Source organism: Chaetura pelagica, unplaced genomic scaffold (genome assembly GCF_000747805.2).
Source record: "Chaetura pelagica isolate M959 unplaced genomic scaffold, ChaPel_1.0 scaffold66, whole genome shotgun sequence".
In the NCBI taxonomy this organism is placed as follows: domain Eukaryota; kingdom Metazoa; phylum Chordata; class Aves; order Apodiformes; family Apodidae; genus Chaetura; species Chaetura pelagica.
In genome coordinates, this window is record NW_009953811.1 from 6,306,628 (window position 1) to 6,333,785 (window position 27,158).

Below are 27,158 nucleotides of genomic sequence, written 5' to 3' on the forward strand. Positions count from 1 at the left end.
TGAACCTGAAAAAATGGGTGGACGATTAGTCGCATGCAACATTATAAACTCACTGAACAGGCTGCAACAGGCTAGTTTTGGGGTCTAATGAACTGGTAATTTCAGTGGGTTTCAGCTGAAAACTCAAAACCCCTTGCAGCCAAGTATGGCTGATGGAGCAGGCCCTGAGTGCTGCACATCCAGACCCATTCAGGCTGCTACCTGCCCACTGTACAGCTGGTACAAAGCTGCTTGAGCCAACAGTCCCCCAGCAAGCTTTCCACAGTTCCCCAGAGAGCTTCATCATGAGACAGCTCCTCCTTGCTATGACAATCACAGGACATACCCTCAGACACTGTTTTCAAGCCCAGCTCCAGGTTGGGAGTTCTCAGCACAACTTGGATAAGGAACTTCCCCTGCAGATGTGTCCAGGTCAGGACCACAGCAGGTGGCACAGCTGGGAATAAGCCACAACTTCCCAGCCCTGGGACAATGTGCTACTGTCTCACTCAGCAGTCCTCAAATATTTCATGCATTCCTCTCAGCACCAGGAGGCCAGTAGCTTGCAAAACAACATGGGTCATGCTATTGAAACAGGGCTGCCTGTGTGCTCTGCCAACCCCTCCTGTCCTGGAGAAGAAGATGCCTAGTGGTTTGGTACTCTATCCATGCAGACCTTTCATCAGATAACCAAGCCACCACAGAGGAAGAGATTGCAAAGACATGGGAACTGTGACCCAGGCTGTAAAACAAACCAGTTCTGGGCCCACTTCCCCACTAGCCATGGAAGCTTGATTGCCCAAAGCTCCAACCAGCCTGGTGTAGAGGCAAGAACCATCCTCCCTCCTGTTCTGGTTTGGTGGGTTTTTTGGTAGCAGGGAAGGGTCTCAGGAGTGGCTCCGACAAGAAGCTGAGAAGCTCCCCCTGCTCCAAAACCAGACAAGGAGCCATTAGAGGGACAACAGATGCACTTCAGCGATTAAAATACAAAAGAACAGCTGAGCAGAGAAGGAGGGGGGAGAAGAGCTGAGCTGGAGGAGAGGGGTACTGGTGGTTGGTGAGGAAGAAGGGGAAGAAGGGGAAGAAGGTGCCTGAGCAGAAGTTTCCCTGCAACCCATGGCGAGATGGCAGCTGTGCCCCTGCACTCATGGAGGAACCTGGTGCAACATTCCCTGAAGGTGCCAGGAGGGGTGAACTTGGCCAGTGGACTTGGATTTTGTGACCAGAGGATTTGCTGCCTGTGGACTCTGATTGTGCAGCTTTGGAAGACCCTGGTGCCAGGGGAGTTTGTTCCTGAAGCAGCCATGATGCTGTGGGAAGCCCAGGCTGGAGCAGCTCCGGGCCTGGTGGGAAGGACTCATGAAGGAGAGGTTCATGGAGGACTCTCTGCCATGGGAGGGACCCCGTGGGGAAGCAGGGCAGGACTGTAAGGAATCCTTCTTCCTGAGGAGGAAGGAGCAGCAGGAACCAGCAGCCTGTGAACTGACTCTAAACCCCATCCCCATCCCCCTGTGCCGCTGGGGGGAAGGAGGGAGAGAAACTGGGAACAAAGGGGTTTGGGCCCGGGAAGAACGGAGGGGTGGGGTAACATACGCAAGCCCTGCTCTTTGTGTTGTCTGTGTCCTCTGTGTTTGTGATTAGTGTGAATTAAATTATTATTTTTTCCCCAAGTTGAATCTGTTTTGCCTGAGACCTTAATCAGTGAAGAACCCTCCTTGTCCTTTGTCTCAATCCATGAGCTTTGTCCTCCTCATCCCAGAGTATGTGTGTGGGGAGTTGAGTGAGTGGCCATGGGGCTGCTCCTTTGTCGTCATGTTGGGCCCAAACCAGGGCACCACCATCCTTCTGCATCTGAGCTTCAATGAGTTGCTACGACTCAGGAGGACTGCCAGGTGGGACTCTTTCCTTCCAGAGGCACCTCCGTGCTCACCTGCATCCGGCTTCCCCATAGGGACCAGGCACCTGAGTTCACCCTGAGTTTGAGCTATTTAAAAATCAGTTCAGTTGAGCAACGAGCAAATCAAACTCACTCTTGGAGTATTCTTAGATACTTAAAAGCAAGTAGCACAGGTATTGGCATTCACCAGCACCTTCAATCTAGGGAATACCAAAAGTCACCACTCCTATGAAGGGAATTATGGTAGGTGCTGAGCTCCATGGTGACCAAAGGCAGGTCCCCATGTAATCCATTACCTTCCCCCCCAACTTTAAATTAGCCTCTAGGTTAATCCTAATGGTTCTTACAAGTATCACTGTTATTAGACTGAATTTTGCTTTAAGGCTCATCTCTGAAAATGTAAACCTTCAGAAAAGGAACAAAAACTCATGCACCCCCCTCAGGGAAAAAATAACCCAACACAACAAAAAACAAACTCAAAAAAGATCAAATAAGACATGATTAAAACTAACTTGTTTTCCTGAGTGGAGGAAACAAAGAAATCACTGATAAGATCTAAAGTTTATATGCACTTGGAAAGGCAAGGGAAAAGAGACTCAGGTCAAGGGCAGGACACATACAAAGCAGAAGTGAGGGTGATGAGCACATTTCCCCAGCCTGAACAGCACTGGATTCAGACTGGCACTCTTGAGAGATCTCTTCCCACCCCATGAGAAAGAGGACCAAACCAAAAAAAAGTAATGTCAACATTTAGCAAGCAGAGCATGAGTCTGAAACAGCAGAAAGCTTTGAGGCTAACTTGGGGTGAATGGTGGAATCCTTCCAGCCATAACAGCCAGTTTTGTCCCTTTTGGATTTTCAGTGTAAAAGGTGTTCAGCAGTTGTTTTATCAAAAGCAAGAGCCCAGGGAGGTTGTGAAGTCCCCTTCTCTGGAGACATTCAAAACCCCCCTGGATGCAGCACTGGATGATGTGCTCCAGGGGATCCTGCTTTAGCAGGGGAGTTGGACTAGATGATCTGGTAGAGCTCCCTTCCAGCTCTGAAAATTCCTTGATTCAGTGATTCTTGTTACCCAACTGGTCCACCAGGCCAAGGACAAAGCTGCCTTCTCCTGCTATCCCTACAAAAAATACTGAGTGAGGGCTTTTAACAGGTTAAATTCAGCCCCCTCTTGCCATTCTCCTTCCTCTCTCCCCCTCCCTTCCCAAACACAAACTGCTAGTTCAAGTGACAATAATGACACTTTCTATTGGCAAGACAGGCAGAGGGTTGTAATTCAAGAAGGCAGCATGATGGGGAGCTGTTGGCGCCTGCTGCTAGACAGCCCTGATGGACCCTGATAAACTGCAGGACCCATTAGCCTCAGCCAGCTCTGCCCTGTACAGATGCTTCTCAGCCCCCCTCCTCCTCCCTCCTCCACTGGGCAGCAGGCAGGGAAGAAATTCCCCCACTTGAAAAGGTTATTAAGCAGCAACAAGCTCAGTAAATCCTCATTTTCTCTTCTAGAGCCTAAATTCCAATCCAGATGTAGGGTTCAGCAAGCCAACAAGACCTTTAATTTATAGCCTCAAAAGTTGACATATGAAGCAGGAGCCTATGGCCTTAGGCCCAGTGCCAAGAAGCATATTTGGGAAAGCAAGTCACCCACTTTTGTGTTTCCTCATTATTTCCTTCTCTGCCCAAATTATTTGTTGGCCAGAGGCACAAGAACATAACTGAGCAGCCCCATAGACTGTTCCAGGTACAAACTGGTCACCTTAGTAGCTCCACTGCAGTGATGAATCAGAGGGTTTCTAAAATGAAAGATGACCTGCACATTGAAGGTCTCAGCAAAAATTTGTCAGAGAGGAGGAGTCAAGTACTTGGAAGATGGAAGAAGCCCTTGACAATAACAGTCAGACTGTGGGAATCCAGCTCCCACTTCTTGAAACACCCTGTCTAGTTGAGCTACCAGAAGAACTTTTCCTAGCTTCTAGAGATTAACATATTACCTTGCCTTCAGGTTATCCAGAAAACACTTGGCCTCTCCTCAGTGGAGCAAGGCAGAGGACCAGCTCCATTTCCACAGAAAACCATTAATTACAGCACCATCTGTGTATTCACAGCAGAAACAAGCAACAAGCCATCTGTAAGACTAAGTCTTCCTAGTTTAGGTCTGAGACGCTGGACAGGAGGTTGGCATCTCAACCAGAGATTGTCACCTTCTTACCTATGGTTTCTGAGCTGGTGTAATTTTAAGTGATCTTAGACCTCCAGAAACAAACCAGCATATCCAGTCAGCAAAGCAGATCTTCACCACCACTTTTACATTCAGAGCAGACCTTTAGCCTAGCTCTCCCAAGGCTGATCCTCAACCATCACCAAGAAAATGGGACTGTGCCATAACCAGGGAGACATTCACACCCAGACTTAATCCACTTTCATGTCCTAGATACAAGTTCTTAACCTCACTGCATAACCATCAAGACGTACTGGTAGTGCCAGCTCAGGCCTCTCTTCCCTCCTTTCTCCAAAACACTACAAGATTTCTCAAGGATGCTCCTCACCACACACACCACTCAGGAACTCCCTAGGTCACACTTTTTGTGTGATTCTAGTAACCTCACCAAGCTACAAATGTTTGTCTGGAGGTAGGGTCAGGAGCAGTGACTCGTCTCAACAGCTGCTCCCATCTGCCTGCCCTTGCTGCCAGAGGGAGGATGCCTCCAACACCATGTTCCCATGAGAGGTGGCTGCTTCCCCAGCTGTACACTTGAGCCATGGAAGCCACCAGTGCCGTGCACACTGCCAAGCCATGTCACCAGTAGTTGGCCATCCAATCCCCACCATCAGAAGAGCAGAGTTACTCTTGATAAAAGAGCTCTCAGAAAGCAAGAGTTATTTCTGTTCGTCCTAAATTCCTCAGCAGAAGCTACTCCAGGAGCCAGCCTGTGACTGCCAGGAGCTATGTTATCTGAGGTAGTCTCACCAGTGAGCTGTGGGATATCAGTAGCTGTACACTGAGCACTGGGAAACAGAGTGCCAAGGGGGAAGGAAGGAAATTCAATCCAGTGACTCAGGTTGTGGTCTCTGCCCAAAAGCCAACAGAAGCACTGACACCACTGGCACAGCAAGCCCCAAGTCATTAGCAAGAACAAGTCTGCTGGGACTGGAGCACTTTCTCCCCCCATGACTTTTAAGTGTTAAGCTCAGACTACACACACAACAGCTTCCTGCAGCTAAGGGACCACCATTTGGCTGAAAAAAATCCCCAACACTCACAAAAATATCTAAAAAAAAATAAATCTAGAGAGGATGCTACCAATCACAGCAGGGAAAGCAAGATCTAAGCCAAGATTAATTACAATTAAAAATGGGAAAGTTGCAAGAGATAGTGCAGAAGTACCCACCAGCTTCAGCCTGCCACTCCAACAAGCCCACAGAGGTTAGTGCAAAAGCCAGCTCATCCCCCACAAGATCCTGTCACCATTTAGGGCAATATTTCAGCAACACTTTGTGGCTGTAGCATTACTCCTCCTTAGGGTCAGATCAACCCAGAAAATATCCCTCTGTTGACCTCAGCTACAAGCACCAAAAGTCAGTTTGACTTAGCAGGGTCATTGGTCACATGCATGAAGCACCATCCTAGGCCTGGGTATCATCCTGGCATGCTGCATGGTTGTGGTGGAGCACACAGACCATGCCAGGAGTTTGTTGTTTGGTCTCAAACACAGGGCATCACTGATCTTACCTGAGATTCCTCAGTCCTCTTATCCCGAGGAGATTCTATGGATCCACTGATGTCCAAAGTGTTCTTCTGTTTGTATTTCCTCATGATCAAGCTGTCCACAACCCAGAACATAATGGCCTTGGGGAGAAAGAAGTTGCATGAATAGATGGCAGAGACCAAAAGGCAACAGCATTCAATCACAGCTATTTCTTCTCCTTTTGGTTGCTCTCATGTCCAGCTCTGATTACCCTAATTTAGTATCTAAATTAACCCTGCATCAAGTATGTGGGGTTAGATGGGTCAAATTGCTGAGATCACATAAATCCTATTTATTTCACAGCTGTTGAAGACCCAGTGAAAAGAATAAAGAAAATAATCATAAAAGACACAGCACAATAGGCCAAGTTTGCACCAGGAAATAGCAGGTGAACCAAGTTCCATCCCAGGTTCACTGGCCATTTCTTTGAGAACCAGAGTTTCCTCTCAAATAAGGAAATGCAGCCTGGGGTGGGAAGAGGCTGGTAGCACAGGCAGGTAAACCCAGCTCTGCCAGTGCTGCATCCCTTGCAATGTTCATGGTATAAACTGAAAAGATTTCAACTCACTCCTTGTCCAGATGGGATCTGCATATTAACACCTTGTTCTTATTTCCCACCTTTGCAGGAACTAAGCTGCAAGTCAAGGATTACCCAGAACCAGAAGAACCAGGAAAAAGCTGAGCTTTCAAGAAGTTTTACCAAACCAGATCTGTAAAGATCAAGAGTTCAGGGTAACCTGAACACTGCCTTGCTGTAATGCAATTAAGAAGTCTAGCAAAACACCCAGATTTGCATGTTGCCAAAAGTCAGGTCAATGTCAAATGCTTTGGGGCACTCCCATGCCTGTAGTTTGCTGCTGAGATGCAGCCCTCAGCTGAGGAGCTCTGCCTTTCTTCAAGGAGTCAGACACCCAGAAGCTTGGACAAGGCAGTGGGAATCAGGAACAGAAACCATGGCAGGGCAGCAGTGACATATTTGTGTACTGATGACAACAAATATATTTGTTTCCACTCCCCTCCACCCTCTCCCAGCCACTCGTTACTCAAGGCCTGCCCCAAGCCAGTTCCTGTACACAATCCCCATCAAGGGAGGGAGACCATAATTTCCAAACCACCCCACCCAGTGCTTGCAGAAGCATCACTTACATTGACTATAAAAGGCACAACAAGCATGACCAGGATGAGCTCCAGCTGGGGGTTTGGGATGTAACCCAGGAGGATCTGCTGAAGCTGCAGAGGAGAAAGCATTTGGAAACGTTATTTGAACAGCTCTCTGTTGAGAGATCAACACTGAGATGTGACACTACATGGGCTACTCCTTTAGCCCAGCTGCCAAACACAGGATTTTGTACAGATCAAGATAGAAGTACCCCTAGTCTTTCACTTTAACTGCCTGTGACAACTGGTGGGACAACCCTTGGCTCCTTGGAGCCTAGCTGCAAAATGAGGACACCAGCCATGTGTGATAAGTGTGGAGAGGAATCCAGCAGCATCTCTGGCTCCAGCAGCGTGTGCTGCTGAACAACGTGTCCATGTCCAAGTCAGAACTGTAGGCTACTGGGTTAGAAGGACAAGCTCTTAACAAGAACAGTAAGCGCTCCCAGACTGCTGTAAACAGCTCCTCAGTCAAGCCAAAGTCACATCAGCCTGTGAGGAACTCACCACAGGTGTTACCCATCAACACCCAGAATGGCTTTTTATACCCATCACACCTACCTGCCACCAGGTATGTGGCTACAACTACCAGATTTATTTATGGGTTTTAGGTTTTTTTGAAGAGAAGCTCACAGCCAACACAATTACCCCTGATTGAGCCACCATACAGAAGCAGCTGTGGGAGGGAAGGACAGCATACTACTGGGACAGCTCTTTCCAAATTAACCTCTAGAAGTCCACCTAGTTTAGGCATGGGATCATGAAACACCAGCATGAACTGACCTGAGGAGAAAATGTACAAATCCTCTGGCAGAACTGAAGCAGCTCAGCTGCCAGCCCAGCCCATTTTATCCTTCCAAGGATTTTATCCTATCCATCCTTCCAAGGATGGAAAAGAAAATTAAAGCAGCATCTTATTCCACTAGCTTTGATTAGGAAGAGAATGCACCAAAAGCCAAACTATTAGGAAAGTCATGTTTCCCCAAACTTAAGTAATAGCTAATGATTACAGAGAAATGTCAACAAGTTGTAAGGGCCAGACCTATGATGATTGGGACCTCTAGTAAGGCAAAGCTGACAAGAAAAAAGCCACAACAGTAATGGCTAGAAAAACACAGCTCAGGAGCTTACCTTCGTCCAACCAGGGATAAGCAGGACAAGGCTAATGACAGTCTTCTCAAAAACCATTATCAGCAAGTAGAGGATACATTGCCCAATCCAGGCAGCAGCTTGTGGAGGGTCACCTGGGAAAACAGCATATTAAATCTGAGACAGAGGACAGGAGGAGAAAAAGCCTTTCAGAAAAACTGCCTTGTGCTTGATACCTTAGCTGATACCTTCCTTAACAGGGAAGTGTTTCCATATCGCAAGTTTTGCAGTGAGACAGATACTCAACATCAAACTTAAAATTAGTGGAGAGATTGTCTACAGTTGTAGGAGCACATGTCTGGGGTAGAAGAGTTTGGGTTCCCTGCTGAATCTACAAATCTGTTGAAGATCAAAACATACCCAAGTCTAAGCTAAAACCTTTCTAGTTTAAAAGAAAAAGTAAATATTACTTGTATTAGAGAAAATTTAGCAGACTTGCCTTGCCTCCTAGTTGCAGCTCTTTTTGCAACTTTGCAAATTTATGTAGAGAAATAAGTGCAGAAAAGCAGAACTTCCAGTTGTGCACTGTACCAGAGCAGCAGCTTTTGTCTTTCATACTGCAGTTGTGCTTTTGAATTCAATTTGGCTAGAAACAAGAGACATCTCCCTCATGAGACACCACATACCCCACTACCACCACTGGCCTTTTGTTCTAAAAGCTGATCCTTTTTTGACTCCTTTTAGGGCTGATTGTGAAATGGGGATGGCAGTTAATCAGAGCTCTGGTTAATTTGAAGGACAAACAAATAACAGAGCAATTTCAGACACAACTGAAGAAGCCCTGCCTACCTTACAGATCTTAACACTGTATTTATCTGCCTCCTCTCCTGCTCTCCTTTCCACCAACCTGCCTCTGAGATCCATCAAGAGCAGAAAACCACCACCAAAAAACTTCTCTTACATCACCTTCCCCCTTGCCTTTCCTTTCTAGATCAACTACTTGGCTGAAGCAAAAGTCCTACAGGCAGGCAGCTTCTGTAAAAGGGGAGAGACACAGCTCTGGCTCTGCCTGGAGACCTGAAATTCCCCATCCTTGTCCAGCAACTCCTGCACTTGCAGACACTTCTGGGGTCTCAAGGGCCACAGCTCAGCAGCAATGGGAACACCATTCCTGGGAACTCTCAGGAGACTGGAACAACTTTGATAAATTTTTACTTGGATAACAAATATGTTCTCCCCCCCTTAAGAGAAAAGATGCACAGAGCCCTGGAGACAAATTTTTTCCTCTTAGTATTTCCATTATCACCCCCTCTTGGTGCTGAGCTGCTTTGAGCTGGATGGACACAGGGTCTTGAGGGGAGGAAGCCCTGCTTGTAAAGGGTGCAAGTATCCCCTCTCCTCAAAACACAGAACAGGAAAATCCTTTATATATAGAAAGCTTGATAACTCAGAAAATGGTTCCTTACACACATACACACATTGCTTTGGGGCATCAGTTGTTTTCTTGGGCCTTTTTCTGGTGCCTTTTTGTCAGGGCACTAGAGATTTAATTTCTCTTCACCCCAGCAAACCTAGAGAAGTCCACAGAGGCAGGTTGTCCCTGCTTCCAATAGTTAGAAGTGTCATAGGAGCAGCTCACAAAATCCTGCCCCTTTTTGACCAGAATGTCAGACTCCATAATCCTGACTGATAATCCTTCCTGAATTTAAACTACTCCCAATAACAATTCTCAAGAGAAAATACTGCTGGAATGACCCTCCTCGATACAAGTCACCACCCTGCTCACTCCTCTATTAAAAAATTTAATCACCTGCCAAATTCTCTGCCAAGCTTTGCCTACTCAGTTGCCAGCAGCAGTCTGAAGATTTCTGGTCAGCATTTTCAATGCAAACAGCAGAAGCTTTCACTCCTAAACAGAACCAATTTTTTTTTGCTGATGAAGTGAATGGCTGGGTATGTGATCCTCTGTCTGAGCAAGAGACAGGGGCTCCATCACTCCAGGTTTTAGAGCAACTCACTCAAAAAGAATCAATACTAATTAAATACAAATGTTTCCAACGGGGTACTTATCAAGTAGTAAGAAAAAGCAGATTTGTACTGTTAACAAGGATAATGGTCCTGTATCAGTTACATGTGCTTGCTTCAGCCCCCTGTAAGCACTGCCAGCTGGTTATCACCTTCCCAGCCTCATCAGAAAATCTCAGCTCTGCAAAACTGAGCTACAGTATCTGGCTTAGGAAAACTGTGGCATTTCCTCTTACCACTTGAACCCAAAAGATAAACCCTGGCAACACTTGTTTCCAGCATGATCAGGCCAGAATTGGGGATTGTATCTGTGCTCAGCAACAGACTGAGAGCTCTGCTCCACTTCTCCCAGCATGATACTGCTAAGACGTGGCATGGAAAGACACCAGTAGTTTGCAAAAGCACATTTATCCAAACCACTACGCAAACCTCCAGGCAGAGACCAGCAGCACATACCAGGATTTAGTAAGAGCTGGTATCCAACCAAGCCCAGCTCTAAGGGGGATCTGCTTCCCAGCAAGGGCAAAACAGGTTTGCGTGTGTATTTGTCCTTATTCTGTCATTTTGTTAGCAACATACCAAAACATTTGCCTCATTGCAAAGCTACAGCTGAAAAGTAGAGGCATCCAGTTCATGTCTCCATGCCAGAGAACTCAGAGCAATCACCTTGCATCCCAACTTTTTAATTGCTCGAGCCACAAGCACAAAGGAAGCAAAGGAAGGGAGAGGGAAGGAGCAAGAGGCCAGGGGTGCAGACAGGCTGCTGAGCTGGGAGGATAGAAAGCAGAAAGTGTCAGTGCAGCAGGCAATTGCACAGAGGGGGGGAAGGAAGAGGGAGCCAGGAAGGTTAGGCGTGAGTGCACCCAGCAGAAGCCGCAGAGGAGCGCGGGAAGCACGTGGCTCCGCTCCCTGGCAGGGAACAGCTTCATGGGTGGGCTCTGGAGGAGACAGGAGCAGTACTAGAAGCAGCTGGCAATTAAAGGCTGGTGTCAGAGAGGCTTTAATCCTCCTGAAGCATGGGCAGCCTTTCCCAGTAGAGTCAGGTGCCTGGTTGTCTTTGGCACAGGTCTAGTACAGTGGGGCTTTGTGACCCACTACCCCAAGACAGACCGATCCTCCTCCAAGCCCCCATGTTACCAGCTCCCATCAGAGCTCAGAGTACAAACAAAACAGGAAAACAAACATATCCATCATTTCCTTTCTGCATTTGAACTCTTCCCCTTTTGCTCTGTGTTGTCAGCTGTGCTCCATCCCCCATGGGGTGACAAGACTAACAGCCACAGCACCCTTTACAAGTCAGCTTTTCTGTGCAGCAATTGCATGTGGCACTTGGGGAACACTCATCTCAGCTTGTCCAGAAAGCAACAGCAAGTTTGAGATCTCCCCCAAAAACCTGCCTCCTCACACCCCTAGGAGGTAGGAAGTAATGATCATTCATCATCACAAACAGCTACTGTGCATTTGACAGCCCTGACCCTCAACAAGCCATCTCTGCAGACAGGTTTTGGCTAACCAGCCTGGTACACAGACACTACAAGAGACAATCTACTTAACCAAGGCACCCTAGGCATAGACTTAGCTGTGTCTCCAAGGTTAACAGCTCCTCATCCAAAAGATTCTCCCTTTCCCTTTCAGTTACCAAGAATGCCATCAAACTGCTCTTCAGTTTTCTTGAGGTTTGACAACATCTGGAAAAGAAAAACCTTTTCTCCCTTCCCCAGAGAACAGTTTTTACTGTGCAACTGCAAGATCCCACCCAAGGAACCTCACTTCTCCAAGGAGAGAGGTCTGCCTCAGTCAGACCAGCTTCACTGGTCACCTGTACATGGCAGATACAAGTGGTACAGTAAAGCCCACGCTACCGAGTGGGACAGAACCTGCACCCCTTACTACCCTCCTTGTCAAAGCAGATACAAGATACAGCAAAGCCCACACTACCAAGTGGGACAGACCTGCACCCCTTACTACCCTCCTTGTCAAAGGTGCCTCCCTCACAGCATGGAGCTTCAAATACTCATTTTTCTCTCTCTGGTCTTTTCTCCATCACCTACAGAAGATGCTGTCAATCTCCTCCACAGTTAGAAGGACACCAGCACTTCTTACATGTCCAGGGTAGACAGTGGAAGGGTATGGAAAGAGACTCCCAGACCTACGGCCAGGACTGGCCATCTCCTCTGTCACCTTAAGCAGCTCAAAATTGCTACTGTTTTGTAACCTCTTTCTTCTCCTTTTCCATTCTAAGCTTTGTTTTCAGACTATGGGATGAGATGTTTATACACAGGAATCCATCCTGGAACACAGAAAGCAGCCTGATACCCCTGGCCATTCAGAGGTGTTGAAACTAGATGAGCTTTCAACCCAAACTATCCTATGATTCTATGATTCCTTACCTCAGCAGGTTTAAAGTCACTCAAGGACCATTGATCTACCTCAGAGAGACCATCATCCAAGTCTAACTCATCATTAATTCATCTAACTCTGACTAATGCCAGTAACATACAAGTCACCATCTATTAGCATCTCATTAGATAAGAGGGAACCTTTGGTGTTGTCCCTGGACAAACCTGTAAGAGAAACAGGCCACATCATCTCTTCCTTCCACAGTTGGGAAGCAAGCCTGGAAAACCTGAGCTGATTCCAGCTGACCACACACCTCATTTAGGTGCTGGCTTCCTACAGCAAGATGGTCAGAGGCATCCCTAGATGGAATTAAATGTCTTTAATGGATCAAGTGCCATCCAGAAGTGCCCTGTCCATGGTTGGGAAGGAATTCTTCTTACATCAAGTTTCTCCATTACATAAATCTAGGTAAGTGCCTACCAGAGAATGGGTTTTGCTGGCTGGCAATCTACTCTCTGGAGACTAAAACCAAACAGATGTTCTCCTCATTGCTGTATCCAAAGCTTTGCCTTTCCTTGTAAAAGAGGGGAACCACATCTGTTAGATGACATCAAGTATCATGCTCCCTTTGAGCACTTCCAGCTTCTTGCCCCCAGTACTAGTGGGAAGGTAACATAGGACATGCCAGGTCTCCTCCATCAACTTCTCCTTCTAGCTTGATGAACACTCTTTGCTCAAACCTTCTCATAGTTACTTCCCTCTCTGATAAAAATAACTATCCTCCTTCACCCCAAAAATATGCACACACTCCATTTAGACCCTTCTCCTCCAGCAATACTACTGGTGCTCTCCACCCCACCATCAGCAAAACTTCTCTGGTGCAGACCTGGGACCACTGGTGCCTGCAGCAACCTCACCCAAACACCCATCTCACACATTCCAGTCTTGTGTGGGAGCCCAACTGCTTGCAGAGCAGAAGCAGCACTGCTTGAGGTATTTCAGTTGTTACCACACAACAGGATTAGTTTTAATCCAGGCTGCCTAACGTACCAAGCTGTCAGCATAGCCCACATGTTACTGCCAAACAGCTTTATTTATGGTCTTCTGGGGACTGTGTGTGCACTGAGCAGGTAGGACACAAGCTTAAGCACAGCCAAAGCAGAGGGTTCAGGGTGCCTGAGGAAAAGCAAATATTTGAAAGCACCAAAAGTTGCCCTGGGTGACAGTGGGCATAGAAGGTCAATTAAAAAATACACCTCTTAAGAGATACTCAAAAGGTGTCTCCAAAACCAAGGGATCTAATTAGCAGTGCCAAGTGGAGAGGAGGGTAATAAATAGAAGTAAAGCATCCAACTTGCACAAAAGTGTGTAGTTTGAGGGCAAGAACAGGATTTCAGAGACTAGGACCTAACTAGCAATTGCACCAGTCATGGGCAGGGCAAGAGCATCTTCCAGCACGTGAAGGGGCTACAGGAAAGCTGGGGAGGGAGTTTTTACAAAGGCAGAAAGAGACAGAACAAAGGGGAATGGTTTCAAACTGAAAGAGGGGAGATTTAGATTAGATCTTAAGAATAAATTTCATGTGAGGGTGGTGAGATACTAGAACAGGTTGCATTCATGTGAGGGTGGTGAGACACTAGAACAGGTTGCCCAAAGGAACCGTGGCTTCCACCTCCCTGGGAGTGTTCAAGGGCAGGTTGGATGGGGCTTGGAGCAACCTGGTCTAGTGGGAGGTGTCCCTGCCCATGCAGGGGGGTGGGATCTAGGTGATCTTGAAGGTCTCTTTAACTCAAACCATTCTCTGATTCTATGAAGACATCCCAGACCCTCTCTGGCATGTTTTGCATCTAAACTACGAGTGTACAGCTGGAATCAGTCCCCAGTTTGCAATGTCACATCACTGCTCTGGGTCTTTGCTCCCTGCAGGTGCTGCTGTTGCAGTGGGGTAAACACTGCTGCTACCAGCCAGACCCAGGGGGGTTCAAAGGCTCAGAACGAGGGGCCTGGCCACACATTTCACCATTTGAGGACATTCCTCAGTCCTCTCCTTATTTTTCTCCCCTGGCCCTAGGGCTGGAAAAGCCAGGCCCCTCAGGTTAAAGCTATTTTTAGCAGTATTTCCTCAAGCATTAGCAGCCAGCTCCCTTGGCTGGCTCAGGACATGGGAATATTTGTTATGGAAATTTTGTACAACACCACCACGGGGCCAAAAGCAGCCTACACAGGTCCTCAGTTAAACTCAGCAGCTGGCACACAGCATATTCTTCTATAACTAGATTTGACCAGCAGAGTTCAACAGGCCACTGAGCAGAGCTTAAAGGCCTTCAAGCAACATGCCTTTCCATTTCCAGACAGTGAATGAGCGCAAAGCATCAAGCTTAGACTAGTCAGTGATGACAACCAGAGTCATACACAAGTCAGCATTCAGATGGGCATCCAGAGAGGCCTTTTCAAGCAAGAAAACCCTCTTTTTCTCCCCATTTCTTAATGTTCCTCTTCGGCATTTTACTCACAGGTTGCAGAAACCATCTCTTAGTGCAGATTCATAGCATTTGTTTTCCCAAAATAAATACTCCAGCATCTCTGACGTAATTTGTCAGAGTTATTAGACACCCCTACACTGCCAGCATGCTGCAGCTATCCAGAGGTTCCCTGCAGCTCTAGGGAGCTGCTCATTGTCACAGGAATGAGGGAGGGAGAAGAGGGCTGGAGCAGTTGGCAGGTGGAGCACAAAGCTGAACCAGGCTTCATCTGCATGCTCTGACTCCAGCCAGCATCTCCCCTGCTCAGTCTGTACAGACCCAGCAGCACCTCAAAGACCTTGGGCATCACCTCTCAATCCCTTTGCAGCTTAAACTCTGCTTTGTTCTCCTTCCTGCAGAAGTCCCCTACAGGAAAAGCACCTATAGACCTGGCCTGCTGCTACCCTGTCAGAGCAATGGAGCACAGAGCATTTGTGGACTTTGTCACCTTTGAGTATTTGTGAGGCAACCATCACTCTCCATAGCCTATGTGAAAAAAAAAAAAAAGCCAACCATGTCCTGGGAAGCATCACAAGAAGCATGGCCAGCAGGTTAAGGGAGGGGATCCTCCCCTTCTACTCTGCTCAGGCTCCACCTGCAGTGCTGTGTCCAGCTCTTGAGGCCCCAACACAAGGAGGACATGGAGCAAGTCTAGAGGCCATGAAGATGATGAGAGCACTGGAGCAGCTCTGCTCTGGAAACAGGCTGAGAGAGTTAGGGTGTTTGGCCTGGAGAAGAGAAGGCTCCAGGGAGATCTTTTAGCATCTTCCAGTACCTGACGAGGCTCCAGGAAAGCTGGGAAGGGGCTTTTTGCAAGGTGATAGTAAATTGCTAACAGTTTTATACTAGAAGAGGGTAGGTTTAGGTTAGACATCAGGAAGAAATTATTTAGTGTGAGGGTGGTGAGACACTGGCACAGGTTGCCCGGAGAAGCTGTGGCTGCCCCATCCCTGGAAGTGTTCAAGGCCAGGTTGGATGGGGCTCTGAGCAACCAGGTCTGGTGGGAGATATCCCTGCCCATGGCAGGGAGGTTGGAACTAGAGGATCTTAAAGGCCCCTTCCAACTCAAATCATTCTATGGTTATGATTCCATAGTCTTCAGAAGAGACAGCCTTTCAAACTGCAGCTCCTTGTGCTTAGATGCTGTCCAGAGAGTAATCCAGAGCAGCTGGGCAGAGATGGAAGAACACAAGCATACAGGAACCTCCACTAGCTCAAACCCAGGTAACTCTGGCTGCAGCAGTCTTTGGCTAAGAGCTCAGGCACAAAAGAGGCTAATCTCAGAATAAGTATCTTCTGGTTTGCTTCTGTTTTGCTTGTTTTTGTTTTTGGTTTGTTTTTTTTTAATACAAAAATAACTAACTTTTATAAACAGCTCTGGACAGCTGGATGTTTAAAACAGCCATAGAGATCAGGGTGTCTGCTCTTCCCTTTTCTTTGCTTCTCCATTACTGCACCTATTGAAATCATACAGTGAGAACCACCCAGGGCTGTGGAGACAGGCAAACCAACAGTAGAGCAGAGGGCACTGATGGAAACCAACACAGAGGGTAACAGCAACAGTTTCCATCAGACACAGGGATGTAACCAAGAGGAGTAGGCTCAGAAAGAAGGCAGCTGCAATACATTTCCAGCCCCAAAATGACCATGCAGGTAGATGAGTAGTGTCTATACTGGGCAAAGATACAGCTTTCTTTTCTGATTGTTGGAGCAATAGTACTCACCACTGTCTGCAACACAGATTTGGTGCTTCCCTGGCATCCTGCCCTTCCTCCTCAGCAGAACTGCAAGAGATTCTTTTGCTCCTCAGGAGAATTGAGGAAAGCAACAATGTCTGGTAGAGCAATTAGAGCAGAAAGTACATCACACTTCTGGAGCCTGTATCAAACTGTACAAAGTTTACTAGCATCTTCCAAACTGTCCTGGAAGCTAGTCAGCATCCAAGATGAGGACAGCAGTGTTTTGCTTTCCTAGCCCTCCAACAGGATTGCACTGGACATGCCACTTGACTCCTACCTGATTTTTCCATCATTGTCACTCTGGCCAGAGACGTGCACCAAGAGTGGTGCTCAGAGGACGAGACATTTAATCTCCTATTCAAGAGCTAAATTCAAGCCAGAGCAGAAACTTCTTGTTTATTTATTAAAGGAAGCAAGATTTCATCAGAGGAGTGAGCTGTTTCTGTAGTCTGAGCCAGCCATCATGAGGGGGCAGCTACAGCTCAACAGAAGTTCATTACTGCTCTGCAAGCTGTCAATACACTTTAATGTTTCCTTGCTTCTTCTCAACTGCAGACGTGGCACATGAAGCTGAAGCTGTGCCCTGGGATGGCTGCAGTCCTGCTTCAAATTCTCATTGCTCAAGAGGGGAAAAATGCCAGTCCCTGAACCAAGAATATTTGGATTCCTCTGCTGTCTCATCTGAATTACTTTTGCACTCCGTGCTTGGCTCCCCAGCAATTTGAGAAAGAGCCATTGGGGGAAAAAAACCCAAACAGGTAGTCCCCACCAAATCCATCCTGTCAGGCTGCTGAACTTGCTCTGGAGACCATTGCAACCTTTAAAGCCACTCTTAGGTGTGATGAGAGACAGCTCCTTATTTGAACCCATCTGTTGGCATCTCATTCCCAGTCTGCAGCTGCTTCCACGGCCTCACAAACCCAACCATCCCCTTCACCCTGTGCCATGACCTGTTTACACAGGCTGAAAGTCAGCCTGAGTAAGAGCTCACAAATCAGTTGGGCCTCCACACTCATCCTAGTTTGGTCCAAGTTTCACCAGCTCATTTATCAGATCAAAAAGATACAAAAGATACAAATGAACAAGATCACCTTCACGACATGAAGTTTCATATTTAAGGTGGCAAAGTGATCGGTACGAATAGGATGTATTTTCTACAGTAAGACTGAATTCATCTTTATATTAGTTATAACATAGAACAGGCAAAGGGTTAACGCTTCCCTCCCCTGCAGCCACGGAGCAGCACTGCTCTCCTGGAAGGTGGCTCTGCTCTTTCTGAAGAGAAGTGCTACCCTCTAGTGGGGATGGCTCAGAAAGGCTTTTCTGGGACTTTCTCCTCAAGACAGGAAGGGAGGCAGAGAAAGGCCAGACTTGGGCACACTTACATTTGTGTGATTTTATTTTTATGTATATTTTTTTAACATCAGCTTTCGAAAAAACCCAACCAACCAAACCCAGAGGTTATTTGAGAACTCAGTTTTGGGGCCAGGCTGTGTCCTGGTGGTGTCTGCTACAGCTCAAGGCAAACACAACAACAACTCTGTGTTCTGAACTGAAAGGCTCGGAAAAAAACCCAAGAGAAGCCCACAAAAGCCACCATCACCACACACAAACACCTTCATTTACCATATTGTGTCCCCCAGGGTATATTAACCACCCAAGGAAGTGTCCCAGAGCTTCAATTGTGAGCTCCCTGGAGAAGGGAAGCATCCTGCTCAAATGTTTTATCCCCAAACTATAGCTTTTGCCATTTTTCATCTCCCCATGCATATCTGGGAGCAAACAAGCCACCTCTGTGCAGAGCAGCTGCCACTTACCATATTCTCCAAAGACCAGGTATGTGTACTTTTTATGCTGCACGATCCAGGAGGCAACTTTCACACCAAGCCAGATCAGCAGCATTCCCAGCGTGGCATCAAGGATGAAATTAATCAGGTAGCTATGAGCACAGGAAAATTCAGGTTTCAGTTGTGTTCTTCAGTCTTAGTCAAAAAAACTCATATTTCATTATGGAAATCCACAAAAAACACCCAAGACTTAAAAAAAACCCAACAAACCAGAACATCATGTAATAGTCCAGGCTCACTTCCCTTCTCTTTTATTGGATTTTCCTATAGTCTTAACAGGAATTTCTTAGTTTAAAATCCTGTTCTGCAGAGAATGGAACAGTCTCTACCAACACTGGCATTGCTCACATATTCATATAACACTACATTTTCTGTCGGGCTAGACTTTTTTAAGGGTTACCCCCCCAAAAGGGAGGCATTTTCATTTGCAGTACCTTCTGTCCCTATTAGGATGGAACCTAGCATTTCTGCAATTTCATCCAATAAAATGAAAGTTTCTTGGCCAGCACAGCTGCTCTGTGAACTGTGCAGCAGAAGAGACAAAAAGTCCATTTTACTGAGCAGCTGCAAATGGCTCCTACAAGCAGAGACACAGACTGACAGGCAAAAGGTCTTAGGAGAGGTGAAGAGCCCTGGCTCAACAAGCAGGCATCCTGGGGTCCCCCACTCCAGACCCAGGAGGTGAACACATCCTACCAGAAGATTTGGGCTGGGCAGGTTTGCTCAGCAGCTTTGGCAATGGAGCACAGAGCATTTGTGGACTTTGTCACCTTTGAGTATTTGTGAGGCAACCATCACTCTCCATAGCCTATGTGAAAAAAAAAAAAAAGCCAACCATGTCCTGGGATGCATCACAAGAAGCATGGCCAGCAGGTTAAGGGAGGGGATCCTCCCCTTCTACTCTGCTCAGGCTCCACCTGCAGTGCTGTGTCCAGCTCTTGAGGCCCCAACACAAGGAGGACATGGAGCAAGTCTAGAGGCCATGAAGATGATGAGAGCACTGGAACAGCTTGATGAGAGCACTGGAGCAGCTCTGCTCTGGAAACAGGCTGAGAGAGTTAGGGTGTTTGGCCTGGAGAAGAGAAGGCTCCAGGGAGATCTTTTAGCATCTTCCAGTACCTGACGAGGCTCCAGGAAAGCTGGGAAGGGGCTTTTTGCAAGGTGATAGTAAATTGCTAACAGTTTTATACTAGAAGAGGGTAGGTTTAGGTTAGACATCAGGAAGAAATTATTTAGTGTGAGGGTGGTGAGACACTGGCACAGGTTGCCCGGAGAAGCTGTGGCTGCCCCATCCCTGGAAGTGTTCAAGGCCAGGTTGGATGGGGCTCTGAGCAACCAGGTCTGGTGGGAGATATCCCTGCCCATGGCAGGGAGGTTGGAACTAGAGGATCTTAAAGGCCCCTTCCAACTCAAATCATTCTATGGTTATGATTCCATAGTCTTCAGAAGAGACAGCCTTTCAAACTGCAGCTCCTTGTGCTTAGATGCTGTCCAGAGAGTAATCCAGAGCAGCTGGGCAGAGATGGAAGAACACAAGCATACAGGAACCTCCACTAGCTCAAACCCAGGTAACTCTGGCTGCAGCAGTCTTTGGCTAAGAGCTCAGGCACAAAAGAGGCTAATCTCAGAATAAGTATCTTCTGGTTTGCTTCTGTTTTGCTTGTTTTTGTTTTTGGTTTGTTTTTTTTTTAATACAAAAGTAACTAACTTTTATAAACAGCTCTGGACAGCTGGATGTTTAAAACAGCCATAGAGATCAGGGTGTCTGCTCTTCCCTTTTCTTTGCTTCTCCATTACTGCACCTATTGAAATCATACAGTGAGAACCACCCAGGGCTGTGGAGACAGGCAAACCAACAGTAGAGCAGAGGGCACTGATGGAAACCAACACAGAGGGTAACAGCAACAGTTTCCATCAGACACAGGGATGTAACCAAGAGGAGTAGGCTCAGAAAGAAGGCAGCTGCAATACATTTCCAGCCCCAAAAAGACCATGCAGGTAGATGAGTAGTGTCTATACTGGGCAAAGACACAGCTTTCTTTTCTGATTGTTGGAGCAATAGTACTCACCACTGTCTGCAACACAGATTTGGTGCTTCCCTGGCATCCTGCCCTTCCTCCTCAGCAGAACTGCAAGAGATTCTTTTGCTCCTCAGGAGAATTGAGGAAAGCAACAATGTCTGGTAGAGCAATTAGAGCAGAAAGTACATCACACTTCTGGAGCCTGTATCAAACTGTACAAAGTTTACTAGCATCTTCCAAACTGTCCTGGAAGCTAGTCAGCATCCAAGATGAGGACAGCAGTGTTTTGCTTTCCTAGCCCTCCAACAGGATTGCACTGGACATGCCACTTGACTCCTACCTGATTTTTCCATCATTGTCACTCTGGCCAGAGACGTGCACCAAGAGTGGTGCTCAGAGGACGAGATATTTAATCTCCTATTCAAGAGCTAAATTCAAGCCAGAGCAGAAACTTCTTGTTTATTTATTAAAGGAAGCAAGATTTCATCAGAGGAGTGAGCTGTTTCTGTAGTCTGAGCCAGCCATCATGAGGGGGCAGCTACAGCTCAACAGAAGTTCATTACTGCTCTGCAAGCTGTCAATACACTTTAATGTTTCCTTGCTTCTTCTCAACTGCAGACGTGGCACATGAAGCTGAAGCTGTGCCCTGGGATGGCTGCAGTCCTGCTTCAAATTCTCATTGCTCAAGAGGGGAAAAATGCCAGTCCCTGAACCAAGAATATTTGGATTCCTCTGCTGTCTCATCTGAATTACTTTTGCACTCCGTGCTTGGCTCCCCAGCAATTTGAGAAAGAGCCATTGGGGGAAAAAAACCCAAACAGGTAGTCCCCACCAAATCCATCCTGTCAGGCTGCTGAACTTGCTCTGGAGACCATTGCAACCTTTAAAGCCACTCTTAGGTGTGATGAGAGACAGCTCCTTATTTGAACCCATCTGTTGGCATCTCATTCCCAGTCTGCAGCTGCTTCCACGGCCTCACAAACCCAACCATCCCCTTCACCCTGTGCCATGACCTGTTTACACAGGCTGAAAGTCAGCCTGAGTAAGAGCTCACAAATCAGTTGGGCCTCCACACTCATCCTAGTTTGGTCCAAGTTTCACCAGCTCATTTATCAGATCAAAAAGATACAAAAGATACAAATGAACAAGATCACCTTCACGACATGAAGTTTCATATTTAAGGTGGCAAAGTGATCGGTACGAATAGGATGTATTTTCTACAGTAAGACTGAATTCATCTTTATATTAGTTATAACATAGAACAGGCAAAGGGTTAACGCTTCCCTCCCCTGCAGCCACGGAGCAGCACTGCTCTCCTGGAAGGTGGCTCTGCTCTTTCTGAAGAGAAGTGCTACCCTCTAGTGGGGATGGCTCAGAAAGGCTTTTCTGGGACTTTCTCCTCAAGACAGGAAGGGAGGCAGAGAAAGGCCAGACTTGGGCACACTTACATTTGTGTGATTTTATTTTTATGTATATTTTTTTAACATCAGCTTTCGAAAAAACCCAACCAACCAAACCCAGAGGTTATTTGAGAACTCAGTTTTGGGGCCAGGCTGTGTCCTGGTGGTGTCTGCTACAGCTCAAGGCAAACACAACAACAACTCTGTGTTCTGAACTGAAAGGCTCGGAAAAAAACCCAAGAGAAGCCCACAAAAGCCACCATCACCACACACAAACACCTTCATTTACCATATTGTGTCCCCCAGGGTATATTAACCACCCAAGGAAGTGTCCCAGAGCTTCAATTGTGAGCTCCCTGGAGAAGGGAAGCATCCTGCTCAAATGTTTTATCCCCAAACTATAGCTTTTGCCATTTTTCATCTCCCCATGCATATCTGGGAGCAAACAAGCCACCTCTGTGCAGAGCAGCTGCCACTTACCATATTCTCCAAAGACCAGGTATGTGTACTTTTTATGCTGCACGATCCAGGAGGCAACTTTCACACCAAGCCAGATCAGCAGCATTCCCAGCGTGGCATCAAGGATGAAATTAATCAGGTAGCTATGAGCACAGGAAAATTCAGGTTTCAGTTGTGTTCTTCAGTCTTAGTCAAAAAAACTCATATTTCATTATGGAAATCCACAAAAAACACCCAAGACTTAAAAAAAACCCAACAAACCAGAACATCATGTAATAGTCCAGGCTCACTTCCCTTCTCTTTTATTGGATTTTCCTATAGTCTTAACAGGAATTTCTTAGTTTAAAATCCTGTTCTGCAGAGAATGGAACAGTCTCTACCAACACTGGCATTGCTCACATATTCATATAACACTACATTTTCTGTCGGGCTAGACTTTTTTAAGGGTTACCCCCCCAAAAGGGAGGCATTTTCATTTGCAGTACCTTCTGTTCCTATTAGGATGGAACCTAACATTTCTGCAATTTCATCCAATAAAATGAAAGTTTCTTGGCCAGCACAGCTGCTCTGTGAACTGTGCAGCAGAAGAGACAAAAAGTCCATTTTACTGAGCAGCTGCAAATGGCTCCTACAAGCAGAGACACAGACTGACAGGCAAAAGGTCTTAGGAGAGGTGAAGAGCCCTGGCTCAACAAGCAGGCATCCTGGGGTCCCCCACTCCAGACCCAGGAGGTGAACACATCCTACCAGAAGATTTGGGCTGGGCAGGTTTGCTCAGCAGCTTTGGATGTTTAAGCCTCACTGGACAGCGTGCCAGAGGCAGGAGACCTGCAGGGACCTTCTGAGGATTGCAGGGTCCAAGCTCTATTCCAGGGTTTGGTATTTTAATGAACTCCAGAGAAAAAAAAAACAACAAAAAACAACACTCAGACTAATGTTTTCTGGCCAGTTTTCCATTATTGGAATATTTTCTGACAGATCACGCCAAATTTCTAGAGCATGAAGAGAATACCAAGCACAGAGCTAGAGGAATGAACATGTCCTTTTCCAGAACTTGATACTGCCTCTGAATAAAGAAACTGAAAATAACAATCTGCTTTTGATATCCACTTTGAAAATATGACATTAAGCTTTTCTACATCTTAAGGCTCAGACTAACTTATTACAGTTTCCAGCTGCTGAAATCAGAGTACTCTGATATGAACATAAGAACTTGGTCGTTTATACTGGGCAGGACACAGTGTATGAGCCTCAGAGCCCAGGGACAGGGCTGGAGAGTTTTAAGCTGCCTGGTTCAGGATGACAAGTCAGGCAACACAAGGAAACAAAACACACATTAAGGAAAGAACCTGAAGGGCACAGCACAAGCACAAAAGGGTTTATTCTACAACATTCTCTGTTTAAAAAAAACAACAATGAATAATTTTAGAGGTTCTATTTAGCCCCAGCCAAACTTGTGGCTGTTTAAAGAAACAAATCAAGGTGCAGTGCTATAAAATATAAAGAGGAGATGGGTCAGATGGTTTTGAGTAGCATTTTGAGGATAATGTTGAAACTAGTAGTTGTGAAGTGGCTGGTCTGAAGTTAAAGGGGCACTTCTACATTAAAGCCCAAAGTCCAGCTTAGAAAGCCCCCTAAAAGGACCGTATGAATGTATCTGGGAGGTTCAACTGAAGTTCCAAAATAAGTCTTTACATTAGAGAAAAGCCTTTACCCACACAGTTAGTAAAGCATTCTCAATAATGCTCTGAGCTCAGCCGAAGTGCAGTTTGTTGTGCAAATAGCACATTTAGCAGCTGCAATTGCACAGGACATAGTATATTTCAAGGTGCTTTTAATCACTGGAAAAGCAGGGTCACACTGCCTCATCTCCATCAGTCCAAGAGACAACCCAGACCTGGAAAATAAGCTTAGTATGGTTTATCCACACCTAGTTTCCACCATGTATCTGCCAACAGTCTTGCTTCCTCTCTTTCCAAGTACTGGACATGAATGCAAGTATCTCACGTACTTACAGAGAGCAGGGGTCCTCTTCAGTGAGATCCGACAGAAAAACATTGGCAAAGTGGATGAAGAGGGCACCTATTGCTTGCTTGGAGGTATCATAAAACCTGAAGAGAAAAAAAGACAAAAAAATCCATGCCCTGGAGCACCAGCAGCAGAGCAGTCTCCCAGGTGAAGGCCCTGCATGGATCTGCATTCCTCCAAGAAGGAGAACACACTCAAGAATTGGTCCATGGTGAAAAGGGGCAGTTTGGCCAACTCTAAATACTTCAGAAAAAGAAAATGATATTGCTTCATTATGTAGCTGGTCAGTCTTGCAGCTTTGCTGCTGAGTTTTAGCCTGCAGCAAAGAGGAGTTCACTCTCCAGGATCCAGCCTCAGTTTCTCCAACCAACAGTAGATGCAGGGAAGTTGTCCAGCTCCTTCCAGGTTTCACAGCTGTTTACAGGGAATTGGATCGATTTCTTAAAGAACTTCAGACGAAGAACCAAACTGAGAAGACTTAACAGGCTTTTCATCATCAATACTGGCTGGTAGCTCCATGCTGCCAAGCCAGCCCAACCATAGGCTGAGCCACCCACACACCTCTCAGCAGCCTATCAATCCTACAATACAGGAGATGCTTTGTAGAGATGTTCAAAGCTGACAGCAATACCCAGCTACTTCACATCAAGACACAGCCAAATATGTTGCCTGGTCTATGCCTGAGCTGGGTCAGGGGACACCAAAGTGATCAATTGAATTTAAAGATGAAATTTGACCCATGTATGCCAGCAGATTGAAGAGGACCATAACCCCTAAATTCAGTCACCTTCAGTGAAAACAAGCTTCTTTGGAGGAGCTGGGCAGGAAATTTTACTTCTAGGGAGCACCAGCTACTTTATGGTGATATCCCCGGGAAGCAACATCAGAGCATTTAACATCTAAATACCATGTAGGGTGATATTCAGAGGGTCTAGAAGATTGTTAGCATAAAAGAAAAATCATAGTACATGGTCTTTTCAAGCTTCAAATTAAAAATCTCACCATATCCTCCAGGGACGTCTCTCTTCCTTTGGTTCCTTAAATCGTTTTACTGCAAAGAAAATGAGGGAGGTCATGTCAACCAGCAGAGCTGAACTCATCTCCAGGCTGTGCTGATCTTCAAGGAAAAAGCAGACAAAAAAACCTGGAGGACCTCAGCATTTTCCAGTCTAAACCAGAGGCAACACACGCACCCATGGAAGGCTGAAGAGCAGAGGTGTCTGGGAGGCAGGTGGATGCTTCTGGAATCCTTCAGCAGCAGCATTTTCATGTGACCAAGGAAAACTGGGGAGGGTCCATCACTACCTACTAGCCCTAATAATTATTGCAGGCAAACTGAAATTAGGATAGTGACAGCGAGATGACATGGCCCAAGAGTCTATTAAGCTTGTGAGTCTCAGCAGCACATAAAAGCCATCTCCTCCTGGCACCATCAGGACCAGAGAACCCCTGAGGAAGCAGGACCTTGCACACATCTCCAGCATGAAGGTACCAACCCCAAAGCCCTATGAGCTGGCATGGCTCTAACTTGTGCCAGGTACTAGAAAAACATAATTTCATGACACAATATTTTGCATGCTCACTGGCTCCCCGAGCAATGGTGAGACACATGGCTTCAGTCTCACCAACCATATGCCCTCAAAAAGGCAGCTGAAGCAACTGTTCTGTTCTTGAAAACATTCAAGGTCAGGTTGGACAAGGCTCTGAGCAACCTGATCAAGTTGGAGATGTTACTGCTTGTTGGAAGAGGGCTGGACCAGATGACTTTTAAAATCCCCTTCCAACGCAACCCCATTCTATGGCTCTTTAAATGAAACCCCCTCTGGCCATAGAGGAGTTTGCTCCTTACAGCCCTTCACATCTGTTCTCCTCTGAGGACTCCTCTGGTGCTGCCTCTTGCAGGGGCTGCTCTGATCTTTCCCTGGTTACTACCTGGAGACAACAGCAAGCTGGATTTCTACCTATCTTTGCTCAGAGTGTGGTCTGAGCATTGCAGAAGCATCCCACAGGGTCTCCGTTTTTTCCACGCACTTTTGCTGCTCTCCTTGGGTCCAACCAGCTTTTACATGCCCAAACAGGAGTTGCTCGTGGAAAAGTACAAAGCACCACAACCCACAAAGAAGTCATGAGTGACTGCTTTGCTGCCCCTCCAGCCAGGAACCCATTTTAGAAAGCACCAGCTACCAGGCCAACTTTTCTCCCTTTAAACCCCCAAGTACCAATGCTCTGGAACAAGCAGACCTAGAAGAGGCTTTTTCTTACATTAGAATTATTAATTAGAAATAAAACCCCACTGGTCAGGTTGCTAACAGCTGCATCTAGAGATACCATCCTTCAAGCTGCTGCCCCAAGTGCAGTGTGCCTCCAAACTTCAGGCAGACATGGAGGGTTCCACAACCAGTTCCCAAACACGCTGCCAGCTTGAACAGGATTCAGAGTTCAAAATAATGAGCTGCGACTTTTTTTTTTTTTTAGGGGAAATGAAAAACAAACAATAATTCACTGTATCTCAAACTCCTGACAGTCCGGCCAGGGATGCGAGAGCAGCAGCTGCTTGATGGTGCCATCTAGTGGGACATGGAGCCTGAAAGCAGCAGGACACGGTATGAATTGATGTGCAGTATAAAACCCTGCCAGAGAAACCACCCCAAGAATACATATTGTGAGCATTAATCTCTGAACCCGTCTATACATCCCAGCTATCCCTGACACTGGAGATCACTGCAGGGAGGACTGACGAGCAGACAGATTGCAGAAGCCCAAACAGACCATCAATGAGGCTTTTCCTCACTGTTGACTAACACTTCCCAGGGCATCTTGGGGCTATGCAGAAAAAGATCCAGACTATCACAGATGACAGCAGGACCTCATGCTTCCACCTACTCTCTGGTGGGATAAGGAGGTTAACTTT

The 27,158-nt window shown here is 46.6% G+C and overlaps 1 protein-coding gene across 1 annotated transcript in view; it reads right to left on the reverse strand.

Annotated features, from left to right (window-relative positions):
• The window catches only part of LOC104391947 (transmembrane protein 110-like), a 27,604-nt gene extending 2,281 nt beyond the window's left edge, over positions 1-25,323 (reverse strand). The window contains exons 1-6 of the mRNA XM_010001299.1: positions 25,250-25,323; positions 24,235-24,330; positions 22,241-22,362; positions 7,909-8,021; positions 6,769-6,852; positions 5,607-5,723 (exon numbers count right to left, since the gene is read on the reverse strand). Of these exons, the coding sequence (XP_009999601.1) occupies positions 5,607-5,723; positions 6,769-6,852; positions 7,909-8,021; positions 22,241-22,362; positions 24,235-24,330; positions 25,250-25,323 (606 nt within the window). The remainder of the gene's footprint in view (positions 1-5,606; positions 5,724-6,768; positions 6,853-7,908; positions 8,022-22,240; positions 22,363-24,234; positions 24,331-25,249) is intronic.
• Positions 25,324-27,158: the final 1,835 nt, after the last annotated feature.